Genomic DNA, 19574 nt, shown 5'->3' with positions numbered 1-19574 from the left:
ATAGTACATAATCAATAAATACTTGCTGAATTGATTAGAAAAATATCCAGTAAAAACTGCTTGGCCAATAAGATGACATACTCATAAGACTTAAAGGTGAAGGAGACTTTGGAGATCATCAAATCTAAGCTCATTTTAAAGATCATTTCATGAAAAACAAATGAATTATTTATATATTTGTTAATATTTCATGTTATCTTTAGACTTACTGTGCAAAACGAAAAGTTGAAAATATTTTAAGGTGCTAACTTGATTCTGAGATGAATTACAAAGTTGTAAAGAAAAAAAAAACCAAGTTTATTAGCTATTCACTATAATGATTAAAATTAAGCTAATACACCAAAAAGATATGATTGAGAAAAATCCTAGGGTTACTATACTATCATCTCATTAAACTCTAATAAAGTAATACCTCAAGGAAATCCTAATTGTAATATATATTTTTAATACTTTATTCTTAGCCATATTATAGCAGCACAAGTTTTAAATATTTCTAAAAATTACCATATTTGGAGGATCACATAGAAATGCTATTCAATCTGGTCACCTTTTTTTGATTATAAATAGGAACAAGGGCAATAGGTATAAAAGATTAAGAGACTTCATTAAACCTTGGAAACACAAAGGTATTGGAAGAAAAGGATCAACCTCTTGTGTTGCCTGCCCTTAGTCCAGGTTCTACCAGGATTGTATACAGGATGGAAGGAGATTATGAAGCCAAGGGTTTATGGTACAAATAAAAAAAATCAGGGACAAGAATATCTGAACAAATGGCCCAAAAGGGGCAGATGACCTAGAAAAATACTTAACTAACCTTAACTACAGTAGGCTGAAGAAACAAATAGCTATAAAAATACCAATGCTTTAGGGAATCAAATTAAAGAAATGGACAACTCAGGTACTATTGATATTTGGGCTTTTTGACTGATTTTAGAATTTGGGATCTTATATCCCTAGTTATAAAAACTAATTTTCTTACTTATACCCATCTCTTGGATCCTATTTCCTGTGCTTCTAATCAGGGATTAGCATTCTTTAACCTAAAGGCGGCCTTAAAATTGATATGCATCAGCTTGAAAGCAACATGGGGATAAACTGAAGTGACTGAAGGAAATTTTATTTCTATTTCTTTTTGTTAAAGTCTGAAGGTATGGAAAAAGTGCTTTAGGACAGACAGCCTTTTCTGTACACCTTATAGTATACTACTCTCTTTCTAAGAAAATGAATGAAAAGAATTGGTGTGATGTAGTATAAAAACCACTGAATTTAAGCACAGAAGACCTAGTTCTATTGGCAAGTCATTTATATCCCTGATTTTATTTTATTTTTAAAATGTTTCAAAATGAGGGGGTTGGATTAAATAATATTGCTTTAAAACACATTATCCTATGACATGCAAAAGACAATGAAATCAAAATAATCTTTATATTGATCTATGATGGACCACGTACTTCTTCCCACAGAATGATGATTTGCAGGTGCATTCATGTCTACTAACGTGAGGCCAAATGGTCCAAAAGAAAAAGCATTTGTCTTGTAGTCAGAAGTCCTGAGTTGAAGTCTAATTTTTGAAACCCACTAATTATATGACTCAGAGCTAGTCATACAACTTCTCTAAATCTGTTTTCTCCCCTCTAACCAAAGTTAAAGATACTTGAATTGCCCCCTTCCCTGGGTTGTTTTTAAGAAAGCACTTTGTAAACTTTAAAAGCACCACAGAAAATTATTAATAGTCAAGAGACAGGTAATTTTTTTTTTTTTACTACACAGCTAATAATAGATTGAGCTCAAAACTTAAGAGTTAGTAAGTTTGCTACTGGAAACCACTATGAAATTTCTTCCATATCACAATCCTTCTTCATAAGAAATCCTTAAATTGGAATAGATGTATTCTTTAAGTATTTCAAAGAATGATTATGAAGAGATTTTTTTCACCATAATGAAACAACTATTCTCTGTCAAGTTAAAATATGTTAATATCCGTGCATAGAAGAAAGCCTCAAAATGGGTTATGAACCGAAGCAAAGCAAATGCACCAAGTTTATTACTCAAATAATTTTATCCCTTCTTCTACTCTACTTGGTTAATTCAGTTCAGTCCCAGCTTTTGAGTTGTAGGTCTGGATTAGAGTGGGTCTTAAGATCCTAGTTTAATCTGGCAGGATGCCTTTGAAATCTGGACTTTTTTCAGGTTAGTTGGGCAACAGACTAGAAAATTTCTGGATCCCTTGGACTGAATACAACTTTCAAGATCAGCACAATGATGACTTCTAAGGACCAGAATGGACAACCACTTCCTACCTGATCTGTATTTACATCCCTAGGATTTATTTTTAAAAACTGTTATCATGGTAATTTGAGGCTCTATCATAGTTCTGGCAGACCTGGGGATTTTGTTAAACCTCAACCAGCAGCTCCTTGAATGTTCACTGACTGTTCCATATATTTTTAATTTCTTAAAATCAATACAACTAATCAAAATCACCACTTAAAACATACAATAACATGTTTTCTCACCTAGAGTGCCAAGAAAAAGCAGAGTCATGATCCAGTATATCCAAAATAGGAGAAGGGCAAGAAAAGTCCAAAATGGTTGGAAGACAAGAAGTGGCAAGTGAATGAAGACTTTGCCAGCCACGTGAAACAAGGCAATGGTGAGGGCGACACGCTTGCGCATTACTAACATGATCAAGAACAAGATCACCTGGGCAAAGAGAGACATATTTTCCAGTCATCATTTCAGGTGGTGAAAAAAAAATCAATCCAAGATTGATATCATATCTTAACTTAAATAGATTAACATAATCATTAGAAAATGCCAGTTTTTCTATCATTCAACAGTGTGATCCAAAGTCCTGAAGTAAGTAAAGCAGCATTCTCATATAATTCTAGATTCAGGTCTTAACTATAAGCAACTTAAAATCCAAAGCATTAAATAACAAGTTTATCCACTACTATCCAATCAGCCTCAATTAATCCCTGAATCAAGACTGAAGGCACTATACTAGGTGCTATGATATAGACCCCTCCACCCCACCCTTCCACTACACACACACACACATACACACACTTTTTAAGAGAGAAAAAATAATAACCTAATAGAAGAAAGTCATTTTAAGGAGCCAACATTATGTTATGAAAAGAACACTGGGTTTGAGACTGGAGGCCCTATCTTAATTTCTAGTTCTGCAACTTGTCCATGCCAGAAATCTTTAGCCCTTATTTATAAAATGGGAATACTACTATTTATACTGCCTTCCTCAGAGGCTTATCGTAAGGATATATGTAAAGCCCTTGTTAAACCTTAGTTTAATGGATGTATAAAAATCAACTGTATCCCCTTCTTTAAGAGGCCACCTAATCATTTCATCTTGGCTGTTTCCCAGCATTAGAGATAACCAGCATAGCATAGATATCTTTGCCCCATGTTATAGCTGCTATCTAACCTCCAAGTTCAAAGGAAAATCTATAGTTGAGTGGAGTCCTGATTCTTGAGTGTCACTATGACAGACATTTTTTGGTCAATCCTGTTTTCAGAATCTTGCAAAGAATACAAGTCATCTTCCATGATACTTCACCATACATGTAGTCTGGAAAAATCTAATGGAAGATTTCTTTACTTTTATAATGTCAGTGAATTTAAGGAACAAATAGAGGAATAATACTCAGAATTCATTGTGATTCAATCATTTACTGTCCATTAAATATAAGGTACTATTCTAAGAGTTAGGATCTAAGTAACCATTTCAAAAGACTGTGGAGTATTAACTGTCACAGATTATCCTTTACAGTGCAGAAGTGGGGGTATGGGAAAGAGAAAGAGGAATAAATATAGTCTGTTTAATCACATGCCTTCATTAAAACAAATTAGTAGGCAACCTCAAATTAAAAAACAATTTGTATTACCACAGAAAAGTTTATACTGAAAAACTTGATAATAAAATGAAAGATGTCTAAGAAATATGAAAATGTAATGAATATGCAGAGGCCTTTTTTTCCCTTAAAAAATTACAACTTTTTGGAGTAAGGTCAACTAAAATGAATGTTTCCAATATTTTCTGATTTCTAGTGATTAATTTTTAGTGGCAAATGACAATAGGGCAAATAAGAACTCATAAAATGAAAATCCTTCATTCTTGCAAAAACAGAGAGAGTAGTGCAAAATTATTGAGCTTGGCTCAACAACTAAGGAACAATTAAGAAAATTTGGGATAGGGAAAGGAGATTTTTCTATATTTATCCTATTATATAAGTAGTCTATAATGATTAAGAGAAGAAAGAAAAAACCATAAAAAAGTTTTTCCTATCATGCACCTATTCTAAATGAAAAAAACAAATAAAAGAAAATAACCAAACCCCAATACACACCCCAACAGGAGCAAACACTCACTGTGAACACTGTAGCTGAAATGGCATAGATGAGGAGGGTTCGGAGATTGTCTTCAGCTATTTGAAGCTGTTCTGGTATAATAGTTTCTTTGGGTGATTTTCTTTGCTTAGCATACAGCCACCATAGCACACCTGTACCACCTGAGAGCAAAAAAAAAAAAAAAAAAAAAAAGATTTATTTTGCAATGCTAGACACAAAAGAATATATCAATTAAAAATTTAAGTTAGCTAGGTCCTGAACACACAGGAACACTACAGTAATATGGCACCCAATGGTACTCTGGCAGCACCATTCAAAGGGAAAAGTGGCAAAAGACACATGCTGCTGCAGCACTTATATAGCATGATGGGACCTCTTCTCACCTTATCCTCTCCCACATCAGACATATGAGTTTCACAGTGCAACAGACTAACCTTCCCCATTTCTACTAATGAATATCTTTGAAGTGAAGTGAGATTCAGGGAAGAGAATAGAAATAGCTTCTATACCACTGGCAAGGATGAAGAGGGACCACAAAGAGGCTCTAGGCATGTATAGGTCAAGAGAGATGAAGAAACTGGATTATGGAAACCAAGTGAGAGTTGAAGAATCAGCTGAGGGATAGGGTGAGAAAAGAAGAAAAGCCATTCAAAAATTAGATGAGGGAATGAAAGGAAAAGAACAGTCCAGGAATAAGGCAACAGAAGAAAAAATAAAGTGAGAGGAGAAAAAATTGAAGAATGAGTTAAGTCATATTCTCTATATCTCTCTCTGTCTCCTCTCTCTCTCTCTCACTCTCTTTCTCCCCTCTTTCTGTTGGTCTTTCACTCTCGCTCTCTCCCTCCTTTTCTGTCTGTCTTACACATACACACACACACACACACACACACACACACACACACACACACGTGCGCGTGTGCGCACGCACATATAGTTGCCAATGAAAGAGAGAGTTGCAACATCTCAGGAGGGGCTGCTTCAAGCATTGAGAAGTGCAAAAATGAAAGGGAAGAAAGAGCCAACTCACCTGACAAGGGAAGTATGCTGGAAAAATAAAATGAAAGAAAAGACAAAAGGGAAGAAGGAATGGTATCATATTATATCTGGCAGGAGAAAGTGTCCAAATTGCTTGCTTTTCCTTACAGCATCTCCTTTTGATGTTTCTTCTTTCTCTTATTTCAAATAGCAATGAACCTCCCATTTTATCAGAATTAGTGATCTTTAACTCTTTTTAGGAGTGACAGAACTATATTTGGGAAGGTCTCTCTAGAAATTCTTAAATTTCAAGTTTATCTTCTAGATGTTACACAGTTTGTAATAGACACCTGGCAATATAAATGACTCCATAAAGCTCAAAAGAATGTTACATTAAGAATGTTACATATTTTAGCAATGATAGAAAATTAAGCATAAATATTAACAGTCAAGCCAAATTTCTCAGCAACAAAGAAATTAATAGCTTACCAAGTGAACCCAGTATAATCAGAATTGTTAAGATCCATACGAGTACTCTGGATATGTACCTAATTATCACCATCAAAATCATGGATAGAACTGCAAGGAAGATAGAGAGCAATTATTATAAGGGAGATAAAGGGCAACTATTACAATAAATTACAATAACATCTAAGAGAAATACTTGGCAGAAGTACATTTTAATCAATAACAGCTGAGGAAGGGGAGTTTTCTCTCTCTCTCAGAGAAAAAACTGATTCTTTGAAGTGATTAATGTATAACCTCTGCTCAGATAAGAAGGAAAAAACCTTTACTGTGTTATCATTTTGGATTAGCTACTTCTGCCATTTGAAAAACAGTAACAACTAAAACAAAAGGACATACTGTGCATTTGTAAACAAGAGACAAAAATCCATGCAGATGTACATGGTGACTTAATGAGCATATAATGACTAGTGTGGGTTTGCCACAAGGAAGGAAGCAGGTCATCTCTCTCAAAAGGCAGCAGGGTAGAACTCACATGCATACACACATGCCAACAAACAAATATGGAAAATATGACATATGTTTTTGATAAGAAAGATATTTCTTTTGTCTAGATAAATTCAATTAGGTAGCATATGCATTCAGACTAAGATTAAATGGTTTAGTGAAGTCTCTACTTGGGGACAGAAAGGAATATACTACATTATCTTTACTCATTCTTACTATTTTAAAACTTATAATTAATAGGAAAAGCTTCATATTCACAATGGGGCGGCACTAGAAAACAATGGCTCATAAATGCAAGGTCTTATTCCCTTATCCCCTGACTCTCAACTGGTGTCACTTTCAGAGTAAGGTCAGGCATTTTGGTGTAAAAGTTTTTCATTTTAAGAAAGTCCAGGGGAGTTATTAAGCAAACTCTATTGCCTGTGACACAGTATGGAGTTCAGTGTGCCAAAAGGAAAAAAAAGGGGGGGCATCATGATTATGGACAGCTGTATTTTAGAAACACATTTAAAATATATATATTCTACATTCACACACATATGTGTAACATATATATAATGTGTATATATATATATGTTACACATATGTGTGTATAGTTAGAAAATTAAGCTATTCTAATATAAAAGTGGCTACCAGTGACAATGTAAGCATTTCTATAAGACACTGTGTAATATAACAACTACTGATTTTCTAGCCTGTGAATTTTTCTTTTTATACAGTGTTTAAATCTACATGGAACTTGATGCAAAATAGTATAGCAATAATTAATTATTATTGAACTAGAGCAGGAGTCTAGTTTTCTCTGGGCCATCTGCAAACCCAAATAAATATTTTGAATTATCATAGGCTTCAATTTTGCAATAAGAGGACAGGAACCAACACAGATGGAAACCTTAAATAACACAGAAGATTTTTCACATAGAGTATTATTTCAATTGGGTCAGTGTGACCTAAGCAAAAATACTCCGTAATTGCAAGAAAAATTTGGATAGATTTTCTCTCAACTGAACTGTAACTGAAGCCAACAGCTATAATATACTATGCATTGGTATACCCAGTGTGATACAGTAGTGTGATAAAGAACAACTTGTCTCCTATGATAATTTATAGGTCCCAACTAAGATATTACTAGTCTGAAAAGTCTGATATTAAATATAGTTACATATAATTGTACTTTAATTTAAAAATTTTTATTTTAGAAATAAAGTGGAAACACTTTCTCATCTTTCACGTCCAAGAAACTCAATAGTCAATGAAGAAAACTTTCCTAAATTCATCAGTGATACTTTGATATAATACAAGAAAAAGAAATACTTCTGAAGGCACCATCAACAAAACTCATCTTACTATCAGACACATTTAACTGTCTCCTATTTTCTTTTAAAAGATAGGTTTTCTGGGAGCAAGTTGAAGACATAGTATTGTGAAGGCATTCCCTCTATATAACAAAGGGGCACCATTAGTCAAAGGCTGGTTACTATCTCCACAAAAATAAAGGTAGGGTGGGAATTTCAGAGTGCAAGTAAATATACTCTGAAGCAATCCTTGTCACTCTGAGCAATTATGCATTTCCTGAAGATTTATCACCAATTTTTATTCATAACTCTGGCTAAAGAATAGAACAGTCTCTTACTGCAGTTCTATGTAATAGCTAAGAATGAGAAAAACAATTACCTAGTGATAACAAGCAAAGTCCCAATATAATTTCTTTGCTGGTCATTACTCCACTAATCAGCCTGTGTAAGACACTATTGTCACTGACAAAGGTGATCAGGGCCTCTGCAAACTTGGCATAGCAGGAAATGTTCACAGGAGCACAGCGATGGAAGAATGGAATAGGTGCACTGGTGACACAAGAAAAAAAAATCAGAAAAAAAATTACTCCTACTTAATATAAATGCCACATCAAACACACAAATGAGAGGTGAATAGATGCAATACACTCCACCCTCTTCACACCAAAGACAGGAGCCAAAAGTGCAGGAGTTAATGCACAGAGGCTCTGGGATGAGGATGGCTGTAATGGGGAATGATGCAGTTCTTACTACAAATTACTCTCTTACAGAGAGGATGGAGTGTATATTCCCACAGATAATATTACCCTCCCCCTTCTGAAAATGAACAAACAAACAAATAACAACAACAAAAAAAGCCCAACACACACACAAAATCAAAAGTAAAACCAAAGACTTACACTCCTAAGCTTAGATATTTGTCAATCAAGTGGCAGATGATAAAAAAGTCTCAAAACTATATCTTTCAATGAATTGAGAATTAAGTTCTAGCCTATTCAAGTGATAAAAAATATCACACAGTTTTGCCTGGAATGTGCCACACCATTAGTAATTTTTTTCTGAAAAGATCAGTTTGGTGAAACCCCTTTAATACACTGATGTTGGTGTGGCCCAGCCAATATGCTTTCCAGTTTAAGTTAACTATGCTATCATTGGCCTAATACTATTTGTGGCTGTTCTGTATGGAAGGCACAATTTAACCCCTGGGATATCTGAATTTTGTAACATCAAACTACGTATGAAAACTATGAAAGAGTTCTGTTGTATTTGAGGTATACTCCGAGACAAAAGCACACAGCTGATCATAGCGAAGTACTGTAAAGAAGATAGCATTGATCACACCATCTGGTACTTTAATTTTATATTACTAGAGAGCCTACTTGTGCATCACACAAAGTCAAATATGTATTGTGTGTGCTTAATAAATGCTTATTGAGGGACCAGAGCTTTTATTTTAAAAAGAGAAAATTTGTCTATGACTAAATTATTAATTTCTAAGTTCACATCCTTTGATGACCTAATACTGAAGACAAAGCAGCATGGATATGAAGTCAAAAAGATTTGGGTTTAAATCTTACCTCATCCACTTGAAAGTGTGACCCTGGACATATAACTAATTTCTCTGAATCTGTTTCCTCAGGGGCAAAATGATGATAATAATATAGATAGTGCCTACAGCACAAGATTGTTTTGAGGACCAAATGAGGTAAAACACACAGTGTTCTCTATTCCTTAGAGAGATATATGAGTGACATTTAACATCATCAACATTATCATTAGGATTATAGAACTAGGAATCATGTTCCTAAGGTTCATTAGAATTTCAGCATGTACTTGCCTAGCAATATAACACTACTCCTGCTTTAAGTTCCTTATCTGAAAAAAACAGAATTATTTTTTACTAGTAATTAAAAAATACTAAAGAAACTCATTCCATTCAAAGGATCTCGAGTATAAAGGGTATTTATTTTGCTTTTGTTAGTATTTAAGTATAAGAAAGAAAGCATACTATTAAGACGAAGCTATCCATGTGATCACAAGTAATTTTAAGCTTTATAGACAATTTGCTATCAAGAGAGAAATAAAACTTTCCAGCTTTGAATGCTGTTGTCCTACCTCAGAAAAACTGCCCACTAGTCTGAGCTGCAAAAGTCTTTTGATTTTTATTTACTGGTAAGCAAAATACCTTCATGGTCTGAAATATAATTTAGAAAGCACTGTGTGTGATGTGAAATAATAAAGCAATGCTGTTTTTTCAGCTGACTAATTTGACTTAGTTATACTTCTTGAAGGTAAATGTCAAAATTTGAAATTTTCACTAAAATCCCAGGAAGCTAGAATCCTCAGGCTTCTTGGAGGAGAATGAGTCAGGGATGAAAATTTTCATTTTCCAACCATATACTCTAACAAAGTTATCAGGTCATAGAATTTTTGTTAACTTACCTCAGGCTAACTTTTTAAAATAAGAAAACAGGACATCTTCTTAGAAGTAATCAGAAATTGTCAATGAGGAACATATCTTGCCTCCTTATTTAGATCTTTTAAAGGGCTGATAATATTCACCCTGTGATCACTTTCTGTTCCCACCTCAACCCCTGTCTCTCTCCTGTCTCTCTCCTGTCCTAATATAAAATTTCTTCTTCTTCATGGGTCCTGCCACCAGATTTATTTAAGAAAAATGTTGAAAGATTCTGGCACTTTTCTTTTAATTGTGCCTTTTAACTTATAATCAGAAAAACTTGAGCTCAAGTTTTGACTGACATTTATCATCCACGTGATCATGCATAGATCACAAATTTTTCTATTCCTACATTTATATCTGTAAAATGGGGATACTTCAACTAGCTATGTATCAATTATGTTGTCATGAGGCTTGAAAATGAAATAAGGTAAAGTATATTGGAAACTTTAAATTATCATATAAAATTATTTAGTAGCATTAGAATTAGCTTTAATATTCTGCTTTCAATTAGCTATCTACATAACAGGTACAGTATCTTTCTAGCTAAAGATGATCCATTATTTTATGACATCTCAGAACCACAAGTCCAGATTGGACACTAAGGAGTGGAGTCTAAAACTCATTGGCAATAAATATTCCTGTCTCAGAGATATATAAAGATATTAAGAATAATGAACAACCATCTAACTTAAAAAAAAAGGAAGAAAAAAAGATGAACCTGTCTTATAGAACATTTCTTATTTCAGCTATATGCAACATTTATGTACGTTATGGTATAAATTGGCTTCCTTGCATGTATACATTATGGTCTTTCCAGGGCAAATTGTATCTATAAGAATTTTAATATTAAAGGAAATTTTAGGGTGCATAAAATATGTAATCCAATCTCACTGGATCTTTCTGGGGTGTCTTCTATCTGTATCTACCAGATAATTCCAATAACTGGTTAGCAAGGGCTAACAAAATAACTAATCTCTAGGGGTCTTTGCAAAACAGCAAGTTAAAAAGGGAGTTTAACAGATCAGTCTCTGGAGACTTTTCTCAGCTATCAGGAGTTCAGGGCATTTGTAATTCATCAGGAGAGGATGAAGAGTGGCTACAGATAAAGCTTAAGCACAGCAATTCTAACCTGTACTTGGAGATAGGAACTCATTTGGATACTTATTAATAATAAATTCTTTTAGCAACTTCAGTCCAAATGTCTTGGTATCCAATTATGCATTCCAGGGAACCAATGTTGTGAAAGGAGCAGCAGTTTAGGCAAGTAGGTAGTATATGGATAGAGCCTAACCCAAAGTCAAGAATGTAAGAGGTCAAATTTAGCTTTAGGCACCTGTGTGACCCTGTGCAAGTCATGTAACCTTGTTTGCTTCAGTGTCCTCATCTGTAAAATGTGGATAATAACATCACCTACCTTGTAGAGTCGCTGTGAGCATCAAATTAGACAATATTTGTAGAGAACTTAACCCAATGCTTGTTACATAGTGGGTACTATTAGTTATCATTATTATTATGGAAGTGAATAATATGTGTAAACATTCAAAGATCATTATTCTTGTCTCTAGTCATGCCTAAAATGATTGGTAGAGAGATGCATACTTTATGAATGCATTTTCTATATACAGGGACTCAGAAGGGCAAATTTCTTTAGAAGAATGATTAGATACTTTTTAGATAAAAGAAGGGAGGGAACTTTGAGCTACAAAACTCAAATTATGAATTTATACTCTCAGTTATAATTTATATATGAGTTCATGAGGCTTTTGGTCAAATTTTCTAATTTTATAAGAAAAATGAAATGCAGAAGTTAAGTAACATGTCCAGAGTCATATAAGAAGCAGATAGAAGAACTGGAATTTGAATCCAGGTCTTCTAACTTAAAATCTATTATTGGTTTTTCCATTATAGTACTTAATAATTGGAATGAAAATTTCTGCACCTAAAATGGCAATGTATATATATCTCTATGTATGTGTGTGTATATATATATATTTAAAAGTAAATCCAGTAATTAGAATTTTCTCTTTTTTTTAAGGATTAGTGTGTTTTTCATGTTTCAAGTAGTTTTTCTTTAACATTTATAGTTTTTCTGTGTTGTCAGCACTATCTGAAACAAGATAGGCTTGGTTCTCATGCTTTCCTTCTTTGTATTTTTTCTTTTCAGATATAGCTATAGTTGTGCCACATTGTAAAGGTGGCGGTATTTATAACTGTATTTATTTATCTGCATGCTTATGCATATGAGTGTAGTTAACTGATGACATGAATACAAGTGTCCTTTCCTTTTGTTGTCATTCCTAACTGGAAATTTTTATAAATTTATTTTCTTTATCCATGCAGTTTCCTCCCATTCCATTTCTCCTCTTTCTCTCACCCTTTCCTATCCCTAAAATTTGACTAAAAGAGAGTAATTAATTCTAGAGGTCTTTTGTGCTTCCATTATTATCTCAAGCACCTGAGCCCAGTGTTTCTTAGTTTCTTACTATAGCTATTTCCATAAAAGATGTGATCCAGAAGTATTCCAATCTTTTAAAACGTGATTTGGGGATTTGAGTTTTTCTTTGCTACTCTATTTCAGGGTACACACACACACACACACACACACACACACCCTTTTTTTTCTTCAAAAGAGAATTTTCTTTTAAAAAATATAAATAGTATTTTATTTTCCCAAATACATGTAGAGATAGTTTTCAACGTTCATTTTTGTAAAACTTTGTGTTTCAAATTTTTCTCCTTCCTTCTCTTCTCTCCCTGCTTTTCAAGACAGTAAGCAATCTGATATAGGCTTCTAAACTATTTTTGAAGGTAATCCAATGGCACTTGAATTTATAAATTATCAAAAACTCTAAACTTTTAAAATGTGAATGCTGACTCACCGCATTAAACAACTATTCTGACCACTTACTATTTTCATCTCCTAATTCTGAGTGAAGACTGTTGCCTCCCCCCTTTTATATATCCCTGTCTACTTTTAAATGTTCTTCAGGCAGTTGGTTAGATGAAGTTTGGTCCCTAAATTTTTAGGATGTAATAGCCTCTCCAGTCCATAAAGTCCCTTATTCATCCCCTTTTATTGCCCTAGCTATGTAATACAGTCTCTTAAATTTCATCCCTGTCTTTCATACCCCTAATAATGATAATTTTGCTCAGTCCTGCATTGCTAACAACAACCTTAAGGACTTAATGTCTTCTTACCAATTCAGTGTCTAGATCCAACCTTTCTACATTCCTTTTTTCTATTTAATGATTAAATACAAAATATAGATTTTAGAACTCAGATAAAGCTTCAGTTAGTATCTTCTAGGTTCATATAAACCATGATTACTTTTTCTTTTTACAGCTATACATAGAAACTGAAATACAAATTATTTCAATCTGATAGATAATAAATCATTTGCTCTAGTACCATTCTTCCAGCATTTTTTCAGGTACAATGGAGAAACCATAGAATATGATTCAAGAGACCCAGGTTCTTAGGTTCTACATCTTACATTAACCCACTACCTGATTCTAAAGTTACTCCACTCTTCTGGATCTATAAAATTGCAGGGGCTAGATTAGATCATCTCTAAAATTTTACTAGGAAAGCTGTGTGAGTTTAGAGCAGCAGGATTAATTTGGCAGATGTGCATATTTTACTTTTCTGTTTAGGCAATGAGAAGACAATGTAGCATGAGGTAAGTGGAATACAGTGAAAAAAATTAGACTAATTAGCAAATCAGTGTTCTAGTCCAGGTTTCTACACCTCATTAATAGTATTAGTTTAGGCAAGATCACAAAGGCTTTAGTTTCCTCATCTTTCAAATTCAAGAACTGACTGACTAAATGAAGAACTCCTAGTCTAAGATGTAGATATTTTCAGAGAGTACAAAAAACTTGTCAAGAGATTGCAGGACTATTTAGTATATAACTATACTATCTTACTAAAATTAATCTCTTTATTTCTTATGTGCAAATTCGTGGTATATTCTGGAAATTATTTTCTTTAATAATGAATGGGAAGGTTTAGTAAAAGTCACAGGATATGGAAACAAACAACAACAAAAACCCCATGAAAACTCCATAGACCTGATGATCTCTAAAGTCCTGTCCACTTCTAAGCGTGATATGATAAATCATCATCAAATTGCAATGGCAACTAGGGATTTGAAAACACTGGAACCAGGCCATTTGATTATTTAATTCATTCTTACATTGTACAAAAGTTATCAGATCATGCTGTGGTACAATATTCTAATATTTATATGAAAAAGCCAATTATAGTCAACATTTTTTAAAATTCAGGAAAAAAAAAAACTTCTGTGAACCTGTCATACATTTTAAAGTGTGCATATGTACATCATTCCATATATTTTAGAAATATATAAAAGCCAGTCACAAAATTTTGTCTGTATCCCCTTTCATACTTTTTGTTTTCTTCTATGAATATATAAATATTATTTTTTAAAATGCAGAATGAAATCTTCCAACTTTATTATTTATCCTTATACCTCAGTGGTGAAATGAACAAAATGTGATAATACAAAATTGAACTACTGCAAACAACAGCTCCATGGTCAGCACAGGATCATGTAGAAGGATATGAAAACACACTATCTCCCACCCTTCAATATAAAGGTGGATAACAATATTGATTGAACACAGCATAAATGATGGAATTTGATATATTAGTTAATTTTGCTAAACTATTTTCCCCTTTTCTTCTGCTTTTGCTTATAGAGAGTGGTTTTCTGCATGCATGGGGGATGGATATACTGGGCATTGAAGGCGGCATAAAAACAAAATATATGTTAAAACAACAACAACATGCTAACTCCCAAACTTAAAAACAAAGCACATTAAGAACAAAAGTCACACAATTAGTCATCCCCAAATTAGAAAACTATGATATTGACTCTACATGTAAATTGATCCATGTTAATTGTTAAATTAATAGATAGTTTTAAAGTATAAAGTTTGAAATCAACCAATGCTGAATATATTTTTGGCTCCTTGCTTTAACAATGTTCTGCTCTCCATTCTGATGGATATAATACAAACAGAAAAGTGGAGAGAATATCAATATTCAGACCAACTTACAAACTAAAAGCAAATCCTTCAGTTAAAAATTAAACTTTGTATTTAAAAAGATTAATTATATTCCCTTGAAAAACCCTTCTTTCACCCATATATATAATACACAGCTTTATTATATTTAAAGTACTTAAAAATTTCATTCATAAAACCCTGGAATTACTTATTTTTGATGTTTATCAATTAAATGATATGTTTCAAGTAATGAAATTTAACTGATTTTTCAAGCCTCTTTGGATATACAATAATTTGGAGAACACAGGCTATGGAACCTGTTTTTGCCTTAGGATTTTTTTTTTAAAGATACTATGTTTCTCATTCAAAAAGAAAGAACAAAAATAAAGAACAATTAATGAAAGCTTCTGCTATCTTTTGAAATCTCAATTCTGGAGGCTTAAAAAGAGTCCATATTTCCATTAAAAATCTGCTACTTTACCACCTTTGTTGGAAACTCAAGTAACCAGAAGAAAATATAACAAGCAGTATACCAACTTACTTAATAAAAATGAAAAAAAAAAAAGATTTTTCAAAGACAAATAGTATTTTAGCTAAGCAAATATTTTGCCCATTACCCTTTTAAGTTCATTAAGTGATAATACAAATTAATGAACACCCTCAAGATATGATGAAGCATCAAAAAACATTTAACACACCTGGTTTTAAAATATTACTTTTTAACTGAAAGCAGTTGGAGTCATAGGGATGGTGACTTGAGAGCAGTATCATATTAGAAGGCAGGAATCTGCAACCTGCATAATTATTAAAATTTCTGTAAACACAACTGCAGAAAATCTCCATGTAAAATTAATTGTTTAAGAAAATGTAGCAATAAATATTTCTGGCAATATTGTTCCAGCTTATAAAAATCACAAAGCACATCAGTTACAAATCTATTAGAATGAAAATTTATTTATATTTTTCCTGTCTTATTCCCAACTTTATCAATCTTTCCCCCTCTTCTCTTCCTGTACCTTTCTTCTATTTTTAATTTCATTCCAACAAATTAACATTTTCTCTTAGCTAGTCATTATTTATCATGTCTTTTAATGTATTTCTTCTATTCTTGCTCTCTCTGTGTATGCAGGAAAGCTGGCCTTATAAGGAGGCAGAACATCTCTTTTCCCCTGGGGCCACAAGGCTGAAAATGTCACCATAAGAGATTGATTCCATTGAGCTGAACATTGCCCTTTCCAGGAATACTCTTTGAAAAAACAAATATTCCCAAGAGGAGTAACACAGTAAAGTACTGTCAGTAAGTAACACTTTATTGTAAATTGGTTTATCAGACTGCTCTCCTCTATAATAGAAGGGATCCTGTAACATAGGAAGTCACTACTCAGAAAGCATAGTACTAGATCAAATCTCAAGAACCAATATTTTGAATTGAAAGAGAACTTAAAGGGCATCTAGTCCAATCAACCCTCTTGTTTTAGGTAAAAGGAAAAACTTGCTTAAAGTCACAAAAGTAGTTAAGTGTCACAGCTGTCTCCTAAGTCTGTTGAGCTTTAGTCCATGTTGTCTTCTCTCTGGGTTCAAATGTAAATTCTAACAATCTCTGTGTAACACTGGATCAGTCATTTAACCTCTCCAAGCTTCAAGTTCTGACTCTATAGAGCAGATATTATCACGTGTACTAACTTATTAAGAGTGGTTGTGAGGAAAGCCCTTTGTTGACTTCAAAGTGCTGTAAGAATGGGAGCTAGTTCTATCATTAGGAAGGAGTTGATATGCTGGAAATCATGCAAAGAACACCTAGAAAGTAAGGAAGAAAAGACCATTACAGGAAAAAGTCCAAAATATACTTCTATTCAAAATTTGTTCTAATTCTTTCATTTCCCTTACTAATTTTACTAAAGAAATTTCTGCATTTTAATTTTATTTTCTGTTTTAGTTGAATTATTACAGATTTCTCCAAAGACCAAGCCACATTTTAGAATCTTTTCCAAGTCTTGTTTCACCTATCCATTACTCTTCTTATGATGAAAACTCTACTTTTGTCTTTGTCACAAATAATTACCCTACAACATAATTAACTGTCCCCTAAGTTTCATCCTTTTCTGAGAGCTTTCTACTATCTCTTTTCTTTTGATTTCTAATACTAAGGTTTTAGTTTAAAGGAAACAATGTTTAAACTGTGAGGAATTAGAATAAGCTAGTATGGCTATCAATGGCTATCAAGCACATTCTTGAATAATTTGGGCATAGTAGTATGCTATCATGAATTTTTGAGTTCTTTCAAAACTTCTTAGCTCCATGGGGATGGGAATGGAGGACAGACAGATAGGTCAGGGGTGGGAAGAAACAGGAGGGAAATGTGTCTGAGAAATGTTCTAGAAAATTTTCAGCTGGAATACAAGTATACCTGCACATGAATATTTCTCACAAACTCACATCATTGTTGTGAGATTAACACTATACTCCTGTGTAAAATCATGTCCTGAATAGCAGTAGAGTAGAGAAGAGGGGGAGCAGTATGGTCCACTAGGGATTATGCAGTTGAATAGCAGATGATTTTATATTATTCTAATATTTTCCCACTTTATTTTTGAAGTTCTTTTGCCAATGGTCATGAAAGATCATGTCCTACTAAATGCACATAATTGGTTTAAGCAAAGGAAAAGTATAAGTAGAAAGAAAGTTCTATAATTAACGATGTTCTTTTTTCAGTTAATCCAAGGTAACCTCTTCTATAAATTCACTCTCAAAATCAGCTAATATTTCCAGTCTTATAATATTCATAGAAGTTCTGAGAATCTGATTTCTTCATAAGACTTTGGCTTTATAAATCAAATACATAAACTCTTGTGTAATCTCAAACATTAATACCAGGTAAGAAGTCTTCATTACAGAAATTAGTATCTTGAAATATAAATAACAACATATTAATGTAATATTTTAAGTTGTATGATGTGCTTTCTGCATTCTATAAAATAGGTAGTACAAGTATTAGTATCCTTTTACAAACAAAGAAACTGAGGCTTGGAGGAAACATAGCTCCTAAGAGTCTGAGAGTATTCAATCCCAGATCTCTTGACCTCCAAGGCTAGCACTCTATCCAATCCAATTTGCTGTTGAAAAGATCTCATCATTAAGAGGCATGGTTTAAAATGCAGTATGTGTCATGAGAAGACATTTATCTACTATGTTTTAAAGTTTAAAAGGTAAATAAAATGTAATAAACAATGTGAGCATAAATCTACATATGTATATATATGTGCATATAGACATACACATATATTTGTGTAATACATATATGTTTGTGTAAGATAAGCCTTCTAGAAACTTTGGAATGTGTGAGAATTTATTCCCAAGACTGGGAGGCAGTTTGGCACAACAGTACACAGAGTACTGACTTTGGTGGGATATGTGGGTTCAAATCCCATCTCTGACATTGAGCACAAATGTGACCTTGAGGAATTCACTTAATAATTCAGTATCCCAAGCAACAGCTCAGTATTCCAAAGTAGCTACTTATCTGCATCAGTAGTGGGAGTTTGCTTACTGGGAATTCCTGATATCAATAAAATCACAAGTCAGGTCCACAAATATATAAATATATAACTTGACTACAAGGCTGAGAGCCTAAATAGGAAAATATCAATGTGACTAGTGAGAGTTATATTATATTCTTAAAGGGGGGAAAGGGACGCAAATGTGCAAAAATGTTTGTGGCAGCCCTTTTTGTAGTGGCAAGAAATTGTAAACTGAATAAATGTCCATCAATTGGAGATGGCCCTCTTCAACAATGAGATGATTCAAACCAGTTCCAATTGTTCAGTGATGAAGAGAGCCACCTACATCCAGAAAGAAGGACTATGGGAACTGAGTGTAGATCCAGTATATTGGATTTAACATATATTTTAACATATTTAACATGTATTGGACTACCTGCCATCTAGGGGAGGAGATTTAGGGGAGGGGGAGGAGAGGAAAATTTGGAACAGAAGACTTTACAAGGGTCAATGTTGAAAAATTATCCATGCATATGTTTTGTAAATAAGAAGCTTTAATTAAAAAAAGATAATTTTTTTAAAAGGAGTTATATAATTTTTTTTTGTAGTGTAGTACAATAAAAAGAGTTGCTAAAGCTGAAATAGAGAGAATCTTTGGATTGAATAATGCTCCAAAATTTATAAGCAATCTTATACTGGGCAAGTAGCTTTAATTCCCTGAGAATACTTTTTTATCCTTAAAATGAGGATAAAAATACTTGCATTCTGATCCTTCCAAAGCAACTATGAGGAAAACATTTTGTAAACTTTAGTACATTACAAAATATAAATATTATCATTCTACCCATTCTAGGTAGGACTTTTATATGATAGTCTTAGAAATATGATTTCAGAGAATACTTCAACTTTATGACAAATTTGAACTTATAAACTTATTTTCCATAAGAATGTGTACTTTAACTTGTCACATATTGC

General features: G+C 33.1%; 1 protein-coding gene across 3 annotated transcripts in view; it reads right to left on the bottom strand.

The window, feature by feature from the left end:
• SLC44A1 (solute carrier family 44 member 1) overlaps nucleotides 1–19574 on the bottom strand; it is a 205725-nt gene that overhangs the window by 55792 nt on the left and 130359 nt on the right. For all 3 annotated transcript variants that reach the window (XM_051967106.1, XM_051967115.1, XM_051967098.1), the window contains exons 6-9: nucleotides 7990–8159; nucleotides 5833–5922; nucleotides 4390–4529; nucleotides 2517–2703 (exon numbers count right to left, since the gene is read on the bottom strand). In XM_051967106.1, the coding sequence (XP_051823066.1) occupies nucleotides 2517–2703; nucleotides 4390–4529; nucleotides 5833–5922; nucleotides 7990–8159 (587 nt within the window). The remainder of the gene's footprint in view (nucleotides 1–2516; nucleotides 2704–4389; nucleotides 4530–5832; nucleotides 5923–7989; nucleotides 8160–19574) is intronic.

This window comes from Antechinus flavipes, chromosome 1 (genome assembly GCF_016432865.1).
Source record: "Antechinus flavipes isolate AdamAnt ecotype Samford, QLD, Australia chromosome 1, AdamAnt_v2, whole genome shotgun sequence".
Taxonomy (NCBI): domain Eukaryota; kingdom Metazoa; phylum Chordata; class Mammalia; order Dasyuromorphia; family Dasyuridae; genus Antechinus; species Antechinus flavipes.
The sequence above is the reverse complement of the archived record's forward strand: the minus strand, read 5'-3'. Positions and strand labels throughout refer to the sequence as shown.